The 16,775-nt window shown below is 42.4% G+C and overlaps 1 protein-coding gene and 2 long non-coding RNA genes across 4 annotated transcripts; all 3 read left to right on the top strand.

The window, feature by feature from the left end:
• The first annotated feature begins 467 nt into the window (after positions 1-467).
• Positions 468-2,235, top strand: LOC138589559 (uncharacterized). Its single transcript, XR_011307930.1, has 4 exons — positions 468-693; positions 923-982; positions 1,150-1,309; positions 2,153-2,235. It is a non-coding gene; the product is annotated as an uncharacterized lncRNA (long non-coding RNA).
• A 266-nt stretch (positions 2,236-2,501) lies between these two features.
• LOC138590174 (uncharacterized) lies at positions 2,502-5,492 on the top strand. The gene is made up of 3 exons (XR_011307935.1): positions 2,502-2,581; positions 3,300-3,337; positions 3,417-5,492. It is a non-coding gene; the product is annotated as an uncharacterized lncRNA (long non-coding RNA).
• Positions 5,493-9,337: 3,845 nt separating this feature from the next.
• On the top strand, positions 9,338-16,493 carry LOC138589554 (uncharacterized). Of its 2 annotated transcripts, none has more exons than XM_069659901.1 (7): positions 9,338-9,845; positions 10,634-10,972; positions 11,234-11,371; positions 11,590-11,700; positions 14,738-14,775; positions 14,867-15,013; positions 15,909-16,493. In XM_069659901.1, the coding sequence occupies exons 1-7, from the start codon at positions 9,728-9,730 to the stop codon at positions 16,086-16,088; spliced, it is 1,071 nt and encodes a 356-aa protein (XP_069516002.1). In that variant the 5' UTR covers positions 9,338-9,727; the 3' UTR covers positions 16,089-16,493. The 2 variants fall into 2 exon arrangements, with proteins under 2 accessions (XP_069516002.1, XP_069516003.1); XM_069659902.1 differs by having other exon boundaries at positions 11,282-11,371.
• Positions 16,494-16,775: the final 282 nt, after the last annotated feature.

Consider the following 16,775-nt stretch of genomic DNA (forward strand, 5'->3'; position numbering starts at 1 on the left):
CTGCTGCTGGCAGGCCTGTAGACAAACTGGGAGCTGTGGTTACGCTGAGAAATACACCCTAAACCTCATTCGACATGCAAAGAGGAAGTAAAACACGTCATTCTCACCTCAGAAACAGACAAAATAAGTGTTATTGCCTATAATATATTGATGTAAAGCTGCTGCTCTTTTCTGACGGATAATTAAAGTTTAATTCAACTGAAAAAATGGTTGAATAAAAATGTTGATGCTCTGAATCTTTGTTGAGAACATCAAAATGTAAACGACATGTTAGGCTGTGGTTGAGCTGTCAATAAGACCAGAGTGCAGCATCTTTAAGGAAGTTGGTGACAATGATTGTTTGTCTTTCGACAGCACTGAGGGAAGGAAACGCAGCCTTGGACACAGATATCAGTGTCCGTACAGGAACTGAAGGAGGAAACGTCACAGTGGGATGCTCCTTCTCTTTCTCTGGACGCAGGAAGATCTTCTGCAGGGATGACTGTAGAGATGGAAACATTCTTGTTGAAACATCTGGTGTCAGCGCTCGGCGTGGCAGATACAGCATTGAATATGATAGAGGAACTTTTTCTTCACTTATCTATGTGAGCATCAGAGATCTGAGAAAGTCTGACTCTGGGCGGTACAGCTGTAAGTTGGACAGATATTTTTCTCCAGGTTCAAGCGAGACGTTTGAGCTCAGAGTTGAAGACGGTGAGTTTCTACTCTTCTACAGCTGCTGATGTTAATAACTTAATACTTTCAGTCTAACACTTCTATGTAGAGCTGCTTATTTTAATCATTATGAACTGTAAAAAAGGCTCTGTTTAAACCAACAGCTCGTCTGTAAAGTATCAGATGAACTCGGATGAATATCGTTGCACCAAACGCAGTGATTAAGTTCAGTTTGATGATTAAAAACACAATGTTGACTGTGTTTCAGCTCCAGCCACCTCTCAACCAAAATGGACTCTTGGGCCTTTTTTAACACCAGCAATGACAGGTAAATGTACCTGAAGCTGAAGCTGATGTAGACACTGTTTCCTCTGACACTGAACAGCACTTTAGAGCTATTTTACAGCCACCTACTTAAACATGAAACTTTTGTCATAATAATGTAAGTCATGAGAGACGGTGACTGTCTTCTACTTTATTTTGAAAAACATGCAGCAAGGTTTTTACAGATTCCCAAAACTGAGGCGATGACAGGAACAAAGAAAACCCTGCATCTTCCATGAGTCATAGACACAGAAGTGCTGGTAAAGCATCATGGGAGCTGTAGTTGTTGTACAAAACCAAAGTGTCCCAGATTGAACAAAGAGGCATACAGGTTTGTGTCATTTTTTAATATCTTTTAGCTTAATTCGCATCATGGTTATGCTAGCCAATATCTTTTGAGAAGAGGGAAAATATTTCTCCTTGTCCTGCAGTTTTATACATAAATGTTTTTTTGATCAGGTGAACTCACTGTTCACAGTTGATCTGAATATTATTGCACCAAATGCAGTGATTAACTGCTGCATTCAGCTTGATGATTTAAAGTTAGAATCTCTGAGATCTCAGTTTCGTTCTCTTTGGCGATAAACGGTAATTACAGGAGCACACTTCCCAGAGATGTGTGACGTCCACGGTCGGCTCCGGTTGTAACTCTTGATTTTCCTGGCTGACGGTCGCTTTCCTTTTCAGACTGTTTGCTTCATCTGAGCGTCAAGTTTGTTTCTTTTTCTTTGGATTTTCACTTATTTGTTACGGAGACATTTGAGAGGCTGGCTCTCCAGCACCTGAGGACACTGCTAACGGCTTTCCTGGACCCGCTGCAGTTTGCGTACCAGCCACACACTGGTGTGGAGGATGCCATAATCTTCCTGACCCACAAGTCCCTTTCGCACCTGGAGAAGCAGGGAAGCAATGTGAGAGTCATGTTCTTTGACTTCTCCAGTGCTTTTAATACCATCCAGCCCTGCCGTCTAAGGGACAAGCTGCCACTGTAGTCATCCATCTTTTCTTTGTTTGTTCAGCCATAGTAGATTACTGTTTACACTTGCAGACAGCGGAAAAGCAGCCGCTTAGCTCCGCCTACCCTCTCTGGCAGATTATCACTTTCAACACCCTGTTGACTGTTTGCAGAGAATTTGTGCCATTTCATAATTCTGATTGTTTCATTGTGTTTCAGCTTCAACCACCTTCAAACCAAACCCGACCCTCCGACCTTTTCCAACATCAACGATAACAATGCCTACACCAGCTGCAGGTACATTTTCCTGTTTCCTTGGAAACTGAACCACATTTTAGACCATTTTTTGGCCTCCTACTTGAATAAATGTGAAATGTTATTTCTTGTTCGAAACGGGAGAGTGTGAAGTCAGTACATACAATATATGAATGTGTGTGATTTATGCCCAAAATTAACATTAATTGTTTGATTAAATGACTTGATGAATGGTATATATTATATAATTAACAAAGACGTGACAATTTTGTTCTTCCGCTCCAACAGCCATAGGTGCTCTGCTGTATGTTCGACTGGTTGTGATCATCATCTTCATCGTTTCATCAGCAGCTGTGCTGGTTTTCTGCAGGAGGAGGGCCAGTGAACCCAAAGGTGAGGAAGCACACAAGTATCAGAGGCAACTGACCCAAAACGGCACACGTCACATCAAATTCAAACCCTGTTGCTCGCTTACAAAACAGCAAGAGAAACGGCTCCTGCCTACCTGAACGCCCTCATCCAGGTCTACACTCCACTCTGCCAATGAGAGGCGCCTGGTGCTCCAATCACAACAGGACCCTCAGTCTCTAACTAGACTCTTCTCCTCTGTCGTCCCCCGGTGGTGGAACAAGCTACCAAACTCCATTCGGTCCACAGAGTCCCTTTCACCTTTAAGAAGAAGCTAAAGACCCAGCTCTTTATGAACACCTCTAATGATATTGAAGCTATTGATGATGAGGACACTGATGTTGTTGATGTTGCTGAAAAAGCAAAACAAAAACAAACTTCTATACGCCCTGTGCTTTGCCTCCGAGCACACTTGAAGCTGTTTGTTGGCTCTTACTGACTTCGTTCCCTCCTGTCTCGATCGTTGCTTGCGTTGTGCTAACTCTCAGATGTACGTCGCTTTGGGCAAAAGCGTCATCTCAATGAAACTGTAACATTGTCGCAACTGACCATCTAAAACTTACCATACTCACACGTTACACAGCGTTCTGGTCCGGGTGGAAACATAACTCAATCCCAGAAGTTGCACCAAATCCTAATCTACTTCAGGTCAGCAAAATGGCTGCGACGAGTCGTCTAATCTTCTGATCTACATGTTTTTCAGACCCTCATGAAGAACTAGAGTACGTTAATATGACAGAGGTGAGTTAATTTGGGATATTGAACTTCATAAATGTTAGCTGATTTCAATCCAAACCAAACCTCTGTTCTTCTTCTGCAGATGAACAGAGTGAACGAGGACGTCAGAGAGTAGGACAGGCGGAGCTGATCTCTTCCTGTGGAAACACCTGCTCTTTATTCTTTCCATTGCAGCGAGTTCTCGGAACAAAGTTGTTGTTTTTTTTTGAAACAACATTTTATTAAGTTTACATAAAAGAAATACCTACAAATAACAATAACCACAGCAATAGCAATAATGTATAAATGTACTATACAACAAAAGTATCAAAAGATCGAAAGAAGAAATAAAATAAAATAACAAATAATAATAATAAAAATAAAACAGTAATAACAACTGAAAAAGCAGCAGCAGTGGTAACTTGAAGACCTCAAGTTATAACAACAATTCCAAAAAAGGTTTCCCTACTTTAACAAACTGTTTTCTTTTCCCTCTAACAATATATGCAAGTCTTTCCAATGCAAGATATGTTGCAATCTCCCTCAACCATAACTTTACAGAAGGCAATTATATATTTTTCCAGAAAAGAGCGATCAGTCTTCTAGCTTGTAGAAGCCCAAAATCAATTAATACTGATTGTTTAGAATTGACGACCAAATTTTCAGGGTATATACCCAGGATACAGAGTTTGGCTTGCAGGGGAACATTCTTACCCACCATCTGGGAAATGGCCTGCATCACATTCTGCCAAAATGATTGTACTTTTGAGCATTCCCAAACACAATGGAACAGTGTTCCTTTTTCCTCTAAACGCTTACAACAAATATCTTAATGTTTGACACAATAAACCACACATCTCTTCTCTCCCGCCTAGAACATTCTGTCCAAATCACTGGAACTGCACTCTCCTGGCTAAGATCATACCTCACTGACCGTCAACAATTCATTCATATCAACAACTGCAGCTCTAACATCTCTCCTCTTGCCCAAGGCGTCCCCCAGGACTCGGTGCTTGGTCCCCTCCTGTTCATCATCTACTTACTCCCCCTTGGTAACATCATCCGTCAACATGGCCTTCACTTTCACTGTTACGCTGATGACATCCAGCTATACATTTCAACCAAATCCATAACCACAGAAACACACTCCACTATCATTAACTGCCTCTCTGAAATAAAAACATGGATGCACAACAATTTCTTATCATTAAACTACAACAAATCCGACCTTATAATCATCGGCCCCAAGTCCCTCACAAATCCCGTCCCGAATTTCAGTCTCACTTTCAATAACACAATCCTATCCCCTGCACCTCACATCCGTAACCTTGGTATCATTTTTGACAGCAACCTTTCTTTTCAACACCATGTCACCCAGATCACTAAAACGGCCTTCTTCCACCTCAGAAACATAGCCCGCCTCCGTCCATTCCTCTCTTTCTCTGCTGCAGAAACGCTCATCCATGCATTCATCACTTCCCGTTTAGACTATTGTAACAGCATCCTTTACGGCACATAATCCAAAGTCCTCCGTAAACTACAATATATTCAGAACTCTGCTGCACGCCTCCTCACCTGCACTCGCTCCCGCGACCACATCACCCCCGTCCTCCAACATCTTCATTGGCTCCCCGTCCCCTACCGCATACAGTTCAAAATTCTCCTCCTCACCCACAAAGCCCTCCACCACCAGGCCCCTTCCTACCTCACTGACCTCCTCCACCATCACACTCCTTCCCGTAACCTACGCTCCTTACATGCCAACCTCCTGTCCCCACCTCACAGAACCAAGCACCAAACCTGGGGGGACAGAGCCTTCTCCATAGCCGCCCCCACCCTCTGGAACTCACTCCCCAGTCACATTCAAACCTGCACAGACCCATCAAATTTCAAATCCCTGTTGAAAACTCAACTTTTTAAGTTAGCTTTTGATCTGTGATTGTACTGTTGCTTTGTTTTGACTTGTTTGAAGTATGTACATTTGTCTATGTTCTTTTTTGGTATTGATTTTGGGTATTGTACAGCGTCTTTGAGTCCTGAAAAGCGCTCTATAAATAAAATGTATTATTATTATTATTATTATTATGTGGAATATTAGGACAGATTTTATTCAATTTTACTGGGGTGATATAAGTTCGCATTAGCCATTTATATCTCGGAACAATGTTAATAAAAACTGTGATGGGTTTAAGCTTTGTGCTCAGAAAAGAGTGTTTGGACTTCATTGTACAGCAGAGGTTATATGTTTTTTCGTTGGCATGATGGCAATAAGATTGAGGAAATGTGGTTGTTTATGAAAAAGTGTTTTTAAAAGAGGCTTACTTGGCTTTCTGGATGACTTCCTCTCTAAGAAACAGGAACCAGGCCGTTCTGTGACCCTATCAACACATAGAGTACATGTAGCCTGACAACAAACTGCTGATGTTTTTTTGAGTCTTACACGTGTATGATATAAAAATGACCCTATCAACACATAGAGTTCATACATCCAGGCGTTAAACCACAAACCGCTGAATCAGGGTGATCAGTATTTGAAGTTTAGACTGCAGACACATTTTTGGCATTACGTAAACTTGATTCAATTTCTGGGCTAAACAAAACTTGATGAAAAGGGGAGGGGCTTAGGCCCTGCTGTTTGGAGGAGGAGCTCATCGTTGAGATAAAGAGAGAAGTTGTTGGTTTCAAGAGAAGAAGGACGTGGGGCAGCGTCAAACCATCACAGACTCCAACATGAAAGTTTGTCGCACTTTGATCTGCTTCTTTTTCCTCCTCGGTGAGTGCTTTATTCATCTCTTACTGTCTTTGCAAGATGATATCATTCTTTTAAATTCTTGTATTTGTTGTCAGTAAGCCTCATACCGTATATGTTTGTAACAGGGGGCCTAGAGTCTGTGATTCACCGATCACAAGCACTAGTTATCTCCTCAGAATAGACGCACATTTTCTTGGTTTCTTGACGGCCACAATGCAAACTCGAGGCTTCAGTCCACAAACTAACGGAGCAAGTTAAGAAAAAGGTTTTAAAAAAGCTAACCATAGATCTGCTGATATTTTTATTTTAAATAAAACGTCAGCAACAGTTCAACAGTTAAAAGTGAAGTCAGTGCTTTCTGTTTCTATACTATTTATTGTTACATTCTGGTCACCAAATATAACATCTGCAATAAATTAATATACTCTGACATATCAGAACTCCAGGCATCAAACTTGTGGGTGACGTCACAGACACACTACATTGCTGGGATTTAAATTGCATGCTAACAAATGCTAGCAAATTGAGGATCACGATGTCCTCTGACCTGCATGTTGCTGGTTGACTTTAGTTTTGTTTCAGCCTAAATCCTCATTTCAATTTATTTTATTTCAGGACAATGTCTGAGCAGAGTTACACAGGATGTAGGTTATCATAGTTTAAAAGCTTATGTTAGAAAAACGGGACCTCTCAGGGCTAATTTAAGTTTCTTTAAAGCTAAAATTCAGGCTTCAAGTTCATTTACGACAAAAACAGACGGTGACTGATAAACTTTCACCTCTTCGTTTTCTTCCAGACTGAAGACGACCCGGATAAACTCGACTACTCTGAGGTGGATTTCTCCATCCGTCCCACTGCCTCGCTCCACAGCGCCCCCTCTGGTGAACCAAATAATGTAATCTACTCTGCGCCTCGTGCACACGCCAGCTCGGAGGATGCTTCGCCTGCTCTGTACTCTACTGTTACTTTACATTAGCTGTAGCATCAATGCTGCTGAACGTCAATGCTGCTGTTGCTGTTGAAATATTTATTCTCTCGGGGGAATCGGCTGAACGCGTGTGGTTTGCTCTGTTTTTCCTTCAAGGTTCAAGGCTCTTTTGTTCTCAACATATCTGAGCTGTAGCATAAAAAACACAAGCTGCTTTTTCTATTGGTATGTTAAGTTAAGATTATGTTAATTATTTAGTTTGATAAAGCGTTATAAGTTATTTTGCTTACGGTTAACATTTTTGAAGGCGCTTGTTGTAAGTTACTGTTAAATATTTGGTTTCTTATTTAAACTTTTATTGTAAAAACATTAAAAAAAAGTGTTGAAACAGGAAGTCCAGCCAAATGATCAAGTTTGTTTCATCCTTTTTGTGTCCCATTGCCTCTTTTTTCCGCCCTGGCCATAGCACAGAAACAGCCTTGGTCAGGGTCACCAATGACCTCCTGATGGCAGCAGACACCGGTTCCCCATCTCTACTCATCCTCCTGGACCTAACAGCTGCTTTTGACACAGTTGATCACAACATCCTCCTTCACCGTCTGAAATACACCATTGGACTCTCTGACAATGTACAAAACTGGTTCACCTCATATCTGACCGACAGAACCGAATACGTCGCCCTGGGCAAAGCCAGATCACACACCCAAAATGTCACCTGCGGTGTCCCTCAGGTCTCGGTGCTGGGCCCCACCCTCTTCACCCTCTATCTGCTCCCCCTGGGCAATCTCATCAGCAGGCATGGGGTTTCTTACCATTGCTATGCTGATGATACACAGCTCTACCTACGGATAACCCCCACTTCTCCTTCTCCCCTGTCAACATCCACACTCACCACCTGCCTGGAGGAGATAGAGGCGTGGATGAAGCTCAACTTTCTTCAGCTGAACAGGTCCAAAACAGAAGCCATCCTACTTGGCACACCACATCAGCTCCGCTCTTCCACCATCACCAGTATCACCTTCTCCGGCCAAAGCATCCCCCTTTCCACATCTGTCACCAACCTGGGTGTTAAAATGGACCCCCAACTCACTTTTGACATCCACATCAAACACCTCTGTAAAACATCATTCTACCACCTCAGGAACATCGCCAAACTCCGTCCAATACTCACCCTGGCAGATGCAGAGAAGCTTGTTCACGCCTTTGTCTCCTCCAGGCTCGACTACTGTAATGCACTTCTGACCGGCATCTCTGGAAAGAGCATCCAGAGGCTCCAATACATACAAAACAGCGCTGCAAGGATCCTGTTAAAGGTCCGCAAATATGACCACATCACCCCCTTTCTAAAATCCCTTCACTGGCTCCCTGTCCCACTCAGAATTGAGTACAAGGTCTCCCTCCTCACTCATCAGTGCATTCACAGACATGCCCCCCAATACCTGAAAGAACTCCTCACCCTCCAGACCTCCTCATGCACCCGCCGTTCTGCAACCAGGAACACCCTCCAAGTCCCCAGAACCAAGCTCCGCACTATGGGTGATCGGGCCTTTTCCTCTGCAGCTCCGAGGCTGTGGAACACCCTCCCCGACCACCTGAGGGCCCCACAGACTGCAGATGTTTTTAAACGGGACCTAAAAACTTATCTTTTGAAGAAAGCTTTTTGCTAGGTGCCTTTTATAGGCTCTCATTTTAACACATTAAAATTGTCTTGTTTTATTTTTCTTCTCTGTAGCACTTTGAGATTGCTCAAATATAAAGTGCAATACAAATAAAATGTATTATTATTATTATTACTATTAGAAGAAGTGGAGTAAATTCACCGACGTGGATTTCTCCACCTGGGTTGTCAGCTTTAACTACGGAAGCCCTAAGCGGACATGCATTTTATTCACTCTGATAACGAGGCATTTCTGGTTGTTTTCTCGACTTCATTTATCTCATCCCGATACATCAAAGCTGGTTCTCTCGTGATAACGGAACTTTGTGCTGATCTTGAAAACAGAACAACGTGCTGGTGACTGCGATATGCCAGACCTGAGGGGTGTACCACAAAGTGAGATTAGAGGGTGAGCCGGGTCTGTTGAGTCTTTGGTCTGTTTTCTGTGTCACGAAGCTGGCTCTCTTTTAACCTGGCTCGATCACCATGGTAACTGACCCTACAGAGCTAACCTGGTCAGGACCACATTATGTTTGGGCTTTAAATCGTCTGTAAAGCGCCGCCCTTTGATTACTAGTGTCCTGACGACGTTCTCCGCGGGTAATATAGATCCTCAGCTGGAGTTCTATGTAAATGTAATTGCAGCTAAAACACAGATGATCTTAGTTTGTTTGTTTTAGTGCGGATGAAGCGTCAGATGGCGAGTAAAACGCCCCTTTTTCTGTGAGCGCGCTCAGAGCCTGAAGCAGAAAGCCTGGGTTAACAGAAAGTTCACAACCACCATCATGATTCTCGTTCTCTCTAACTGGTGCTTGAGCCTTTGATGAGCCAGCTTACCTAAAGAGAGCCTGAGTATACCCCCAGGGCATGCCCTGCTGCCATCGGCCACACTAATGAGGTCAGTTAAGCCTGTTTGCTCTGAGCCCTTGCAGCCCTGGGGAGACGAGTTATGATCATCTGAGGTTACAGTGGTGCAGTGTTACCTCGGGATTGATCACTTGAATTGTACGTGAACATACATAAACTTGATTCTGTGGCTGAAACAAAACCTGACGATAGGGGAGGAGACTTCAGACGATGATTTTCAGAGGAGGAAGAGAGAAGTTGCTGGTTTCAAGTGAAAGAGGAAGACAGACGTTAAACATCAGAGACTCAAACATGGAAGTTCGTCATGCTTTGATCTGCATCTTCCTCGGTGAGAACTCTTTTATATCTCTCTCTCTCTTTAGAGGATTATATAATTACACATTTATTTTGTTCTTCCTTAAAGTGTAAGTACTCGTTATCTTCTCAAAATGTAGACATGATTTGGGTTTAATTCGACACTCTGCATTCAACAATTGCACTTCTTGTTTTGTAGTCCTGTAGTTGCTGTAATTTCTTGATTCAGTCAGACAGTAGTCGAGGCTGCTGTAGCTTCACAACCCCAGAAATAAAATAAAATGAGCTCATCAAAAAGTTAAAGTTATAACCCAAAGAATTCAACACGGTTCCTCGATGCCTCCCGTTTTGTTCATTTCAAATTGTCTGAACAACTCTGTAACTTTCTAAAACACCAGAGAGAAAACAAATACTTAAATCTTTAACGAGCTCCAGACGAGACCCTGCTGCAGAAAACTGCTGCTGGCAGGCCTGTAGACAAACTGAGAGCTGTGGTTACGCTGAGAAATACACCCTTAACCTCATTCGACATGCAAAGAGGAAGTAAAACAGGTCATTCTCACCTCAGAAACAGACAAAGGAGCAGACAAAATAAGTGTTATTGCCTATAATATATTGATGTAAAGCTGCTGCTCTTTTCTGATGGATAATTAAAGTTTAATTCAACTGAAAAAATGGTCGAATAAAAATGTTGATGCTCTGAATCTTTGTTGAGAACATCAAAATGTAAACGAATTGTTAGGCTGTGGTTGAGCTGTCAATAAGACCAGAGTGCAGCATCTTTAAGGAAGTTGGTGACCATGATTGTTTGTCTTTCAACAGCACTGAGGGAAGGAAACGCAGCCTTGGACACAGATATCGGTGTCCGTACAGGAACTGAAGGAGGAAACATCAAAGTGGAATGCTCCTTCGCTTTCTCTGGAAGTAGGAAGATCTTCTGCAGGGATGACTGTAGAGATCGAAACATTCTTGTTGAAACATCTGGTGTCAGCGCTCGGCGTGGCAGATACAGCATTGAATATAAAGGAGGAACTTTTTCTACAGTTATCTATGTGAGCATCAGAGATCTGAGAAAGTCTGACTCTGGGCGGTACAGCTGTCATTTGGACAGATATTTGTCTCCAGATTCAAGCGAGACGTTTGAGCTCAGCGTTAAAGACGGTGAGTTTTTACTCTTTATTGAACGCTGCTGATGTTTTAAACAACTCATTATGTTCAGATCTGCATATTTCATCACTGTGAACCAATTAAACCAGTTGTCTGTAAAATATCAACTCCAACTGCATTTATCTGTTTGATCCGAATTCTGTCGCGTTGACTGTCCTCAGAGACACTGTGTTATTTTAGTTTAATGTAACCAGACGACTACAGGACTTTGTGTCAGTACAGTCAGGTTCTGATTGTTTCGTTTTCTTTTTACAGCTCCAACCACCACTAAACCAAAATGGACTGTCCCTCCTTTTTCAACAGCCACCCCATCAGCCTCCACAGGAAGCTCCACACCTTCATCAGCCTCCCCCGAGAACACCAAGACACCTCAGCTGCAGACACCAGCTGCAGGTACCGCTACATGATTAAAAATATAATGGTAGTTTGTATATTTACATGATTGTATCATATGTATACAAGGACATGAATGTGCATGCTTTTGTGTTATTTAACATGTTTGTTATCAGGTTTTGATTTAATGATTTTAAATCTGAAGTTGTCGCTACTTTTAGGTCAGTTAACTGATTTATAACAAACCAGGGCGGTTAAACAAAGTTGTCCTCATGCAGAACCCACCACACGTCCTCTGCTGTATCTGGGTCTCATCCTGGGCCTCATGATCATCGTATTATCAGTGAGTCTGCTGATATTCTGCAGGAAGAGGGACAGGAAACCTAAAGGTGAGGCTACAGGAAAACGCACACACAACACAGTGGAAGAGAACATCTTGAATGTACAATTTCTCACCAGAAATACGAACTAACAGGGCGGCTCGATTACGGCCAAAATGATAATCACGATTATTTGGGTCAATATTGAGATCAGGATTATTTAGTAATTGACTTTATGGATCGACACTTTCAATTCCATTCTGTGCTGCATTCAAGCTCGTGCAAATTTTGTAGCAAACTAAGACTTAAAATCAGGTTCTTTACCCGAATAAGGTGCGTCTTCTAGAAGCAAAATCAAATGAAATTTGACCCAAAATAAAATCAAGAGCTCCGTTTTCACTTCAATGCGCTTCATTCCAGCGAATAACAAAAGCTTTGCATCAAACTAAGACTTAAAATAAAGGGGGGGATTCACTTGTGGCCACAAAACCTGTGAAACTGCACCGATCTTTGAGCTTAAATATCATCAGTGCAATTTGCTTTGTGAATCAGACCCTGAGACGGAGGAGATAGGATAGTTCTTTACCTGAAAGTGGTGCATCATGGGTAGCTTCAGTCTGTCTTTGGAGTCTTTGGAGTAGGGTGAATAGAGTGTCATGTCTGACTTGACGCCAGACAAGGACGGGGAGTAGCGACGTTCTTCCTCTTGGCCTTCGTTGGCCCAATCCCAATCTCCACACTCACGGACTCACGGACTTTGAGGCGCGTTCCCGGTAAGTGCGTGAGTGCTTAGTGCTGTCGCACTGTCAGATCACAGAGTGTGTGAGGGCAATGATGCGGACTTCACAACGCCAAATGACGGACTTTCCGTGAGTCCGCATATCTGCAGACTTTCCTGAGGGACTTACCCAGGGTTCATCGCGAACTTGGTGACGTATTCAAACGTGATTGTCCAGCCCTGCACTAAATGTAAACAAATGTTCGAACATTGAAGTAGTGTTCAGTAAAGTTTGACCAAAAAATAATAAGAAATGTAAACAATGCGAGCATGGACGGTGACGGGAACCGCAAATACGTTTATCAGTAAGTGTCAACAATTAAATATTCGCAAATGATTAAGATTAACGCCTTTCTGACTTTATCTTATCTTAAAATATGTAAACACTGTAAGAAACACAAACACATGCTGCAGGTCGGCTTTTTTACTTATTAGATTTAATGGCCCGTCTGGTTTCCAGGCAACGTGCGATGCCATGGATTCTGCTTTCATGAAGTTTTTGTTGAGAGTCGAAAGTGTGTAAATTCAGTGATGTTTATCACTGAGGCCGTAGTTGAAGGTGGTGTTGTACTGAACGAAATGATATTGAGATCTGTCTCTAATGTTTTGTCCTATTTACAGACACGAGGGGGCCAGAGTATTAGAAACACCTCTGAATATAATGCAGCTCAGTGCAGCCCCACCATTAGATTTTTCAGGTGTACCTAATGAAGTGGCCGGTGAGTGCACGTCTCTTAAGAAAGAGAGCAACTACAATTAGACAAAAAAAAAACTCCTTGAGGTCAATGCAGTGTTTCTGATTCTGATATGTAAACTATATCTCTGTGTATGCCCCACACACACATGCACATAGATGTGGTTTAGTCTAGTCTACAAATAGAAAATCAAATACAGCTCCGGAAGATATTCAGAGAGCACTCCAAATGTTCCTTAAATCAGCATCTCTCTCTTCATGTCACGGTCAGCCCAGTCCAGATCTGAACCATTGAAAGCCTCCTGAATGTGATCAGGACGGACGGTCACAAGCCATCGAACAAAGAGCGGCCGAACGTCACCCAGCAGCTCTGTGACAGACTGGAGGAGAGCATGCAGAGATGCTGGGCGTACGCCTGGTCGTAACCTTATGTCCAACGGACTTTAACTTGCGCCCTGTGCACCAGCATGACTTAAGCCCCGTTTGTGTTGTACCCGGGTGTATCTTTTATGCCTGGGATGGAGCAGGCGTACGTTTAGAAAGTCCGACTTAAATCCACGGTAAAACAAACGGGAAAACAAAACCTTAAAGAAAAACACAAAGGAAGCGCATCTTGTTGTTCTACAGGATAAATAAAAGGGCGTTAAAATGAGAGCGAGTCATCGTTGATCGGACAGTAAGTTGATCGAAAGGTTTTGTTCCTGTTTGAATGAGTCAAAGAGCTCTCCCCTCAGCTGCAGCATGTGTCAGACAGAAACGCGGCGCTGTCCCCGCCATGCAGGTGCTGATTGAGCTCAGGTTTTGTGCCAGAGGGAGACATGATAAATGTACATCGGACAATGCTTGATTATTTATGTTTCTTTATTCTTTGCTTTTGTTTTGTTATCCATGATGAGAGAAGTTCGAGAGTGAAGACGTGAAAGTGCACTCGTGTAAATTCCAATTAAGAAGTGGGTCGTGGCTAAGTCGGACGTAAGAGATGGGACGCCTACCTGATGCACTCGGCTCCTGTTGTTTAAACATGAACACGTTTTCTTTGCATCATTCGAGCTCTGAAAAACCTTTTTTGCATCTTTTGGTTTTTTTAACCAGTCGTCATTTTCTGAAAAAAAAAGACCTAAATGAGAATATTATTTGGAAGTAGGAGAGGTTGTTGTTTACGATAAAACAAAAGTTCATTTTACACAAATCTATAAATAATGGAACCAGAGAAAAACATATTTTTGCTGTGGAGCTGTATATTTATATCACATACGTCATCATGCAACAGCCACAACTATTTTGTGAAAGTCTTAACCAATACCTTGAATGTGCTGTTTTATTAATAACCAATGATGGAAATATCCTAGGAGTGAGACATCTCACTTCCTCCTTATCTCTGTGGAGAGCTGCACATGCAGAGTACCAGTAAGTCATGTACAAACCAGGAAGCAACAGTGTCATGAACGAAAAACTAAACAGACATGTTAAGATCCCTCCGTAACAGGAACTGGCAGAGAAATAAACCTGCCCTCGCTGCTACTCTAGCACCAGATGCTATCTTATTTTGTGACTCACAACAGCACCAGGTTGTTGTAAGTTTTTGTTATGTGTCCGATTGAGTGGACCTGATCCTCTGAATGTTTTTGTTTCAGGACCTCCAGATGAAACAGAGTATGCTAATATCCAAGAGGTGAGTCTGAGTAACTCTCGAACATTGATTATTAATGTTTGTGAACGAGAACACATGTTGAAACAGAACCCGTGTTTGTCTCCTCCTGCAGGCTAACCGCGTGTACGACGAGATCAAGGAGGGGAAGAGTCAGAGCAGATCTCCTGCTGAAGGCATCTCTACAGTTTACACTTACGCCAAATGTAACAAACCTACAGACGACTACAGCCGCGCCACTGCAGCAGGTTTTCAGAACACAGTAAGGAAAAACTATGGCAAGATAACTTGTTTCACACTGGCAGAAAAAAGAGAAAACTGTCCTCCAAACTCTGCTTAGAAATGAAATAATCATCTGCTTAGTAAGAAAAAGAAAACCCATCAAGAGAAGATGTAAATCTGTGACTGATCTAAGAAACAGGAACCAGGCCAGTTTGTGATAAAGCTACAAACTTCTGTTGATTTGAGGAGGAAGTCCTCTGACACACGGCTTTTTTGCTCAGTGGGAAATGTTATAATCAGAGTTCAGACCCGGGTCAAATGACTCTGCAGTAGACCCGGGTAATTCGCGCCTCAGCTCCGATCGGCATTGATGGGAACACAACGATGGAACATCGTTCCAAATTTGTCTGCGCCAAGTTTGATAAACAGACTGAATGATTAATAGATACAATAAAGACCTAATCACCTAACATCTTACTGTTTACTAACCCTGTTCTGGCGCATTTGTGATGTCTGACGGTGACGCAGCAGAAAAGAGACCGACAGAAGGATACTTCACTGGCAGTGGGAACGGAGACAATCTATAAGCAGGTCTTCCTGGGTCTGAAAAACCTGCGTCAACACGCTAATTTTTTGATGGGAAAGGGGTATATGTGTGAACAGAGAGAGGGGGATTAAGGTGCTAACCTGAGACACAGATATTCAGATCAATTTTAACAAATGGATTTGCTGATTAAAGCCTGTACCCGGCTTTACATCAGTGTTAAAAGGTCCCATGGTGTTCCACCAGGTTATCATAAAAAAGCTTATGTTAGAAAAACGGGACCTCTCAGGGCGGATTTAAGTTTCTTTAAAGCTAAAATTCAGGCTTCAAGTTCATTTACGACTAAAACAGACGGTGACTGATAAACTTTCACCTCTTCGTTTTCTTCCAGACTGAAGACGACCCGGATAAACTCGACTACTCTGAGGTGGATTTCTCCGTCCGTCCCGCTGCCTCGCTGCACAGCGCCCCCTCTGGTGAACCAAATAATGTAATCTACTCTGCGCCTCGTGCACACGCCAGCGCGGGGGATGCTTCGCCTGCTCTGTACTCTACTGTTACTTTACATTAGCTGTAGCATCAATGCTGCTGAACGTCAATGCTGCTGTTGCTGTTGAAATATTTATTGTCTCGGGGGAATCGGCTGAACGCGTGTGGTTTGCTCTGTTTTTCCTTCAAGGTTCAAGGCTCTTTTGTTCTCAACATATCTGAGCTGTAGCATAAAAAACATAAGCTTCACTTCAGAGCTGCTTTTTCTACTCGTACGTTAAGTTAAGATCATGTTAATTATTTAGTTTGATAAAGCGTTATAAGTTATTTTGCTTGCGGTTAATATTTTTGAAGGCGCTTGTTGTAAGTTGGTGTTAAATATTTGGTTTCTTATTTAAACTTTTACTGTAAAAACATTAAAAAAGTAAAGTGTTGAAACAGGAAGTCCAGCCTTCATTAAATGTGGTGAACTTTCTATGATCATTTTCATCCTTTTTGTGTCCCATTGCCTCTTTTTTTTTTAATACCTTACGATACACTTTATTGCCCCCTTCAGGAAATGTGTCTTGGACTCCAATGCTGCACACACTTCGCTCCCAATACAGTAGGATCAGTAAATTAAAGACAATAAAAACCAACACAATCCACATGTAGACAAGAGTACATGCCAGGGAAAGACCACAAACATGTATTGCATGTAACCCATATTGCAGGGAAACATAGAAAGGAAAGCATGAAGTAAGAGGGAAAGAAAATAGAAATATAGGAA

The sequence above is a fragment of the Semicossyphus pulcher genome, unplaced genomic scaffold, assembly GCF_022749685.1.
Source record: "Semicossyphus pulcher isolate SPU_LCO1_2020_fin unplaced genomic scaffold, fSemPul1.0.p SCAF_13, whole genome shotgun sequence".
Taxonomy (NCBI): Eukaryota; Metazoa; Chordata; class Actinopteri; order Labriformes; family Labridae; genus Semicossyphus; species Semicossyphus pulcher.

Bases quoted from the DNA above. Each gene is read 5' to 3' on its own strand.
- LOC138589554 (XM_069659901.1), top strand. From the start codon at position 9,728: ATGATTTTCAGAGGAGGAAGAGAGAAGTTGCTGGTTTCAAGTGAAAGA. The intron at 9,846-10,633 runs GTGAGAACTCTT...GTCTTTCAACAG, and splicing joins TTTGATCTGCATCTTCCTCG to CACTGAGGGAAGGAAACGCA. The intron at 14,776-14,866 runs GTGAGTCTGAGT...CTCCTCCTGCAG, and splicing joins AGTATGCTAATATCCAAGAG to GCTAACCGCGTGTACGACGA.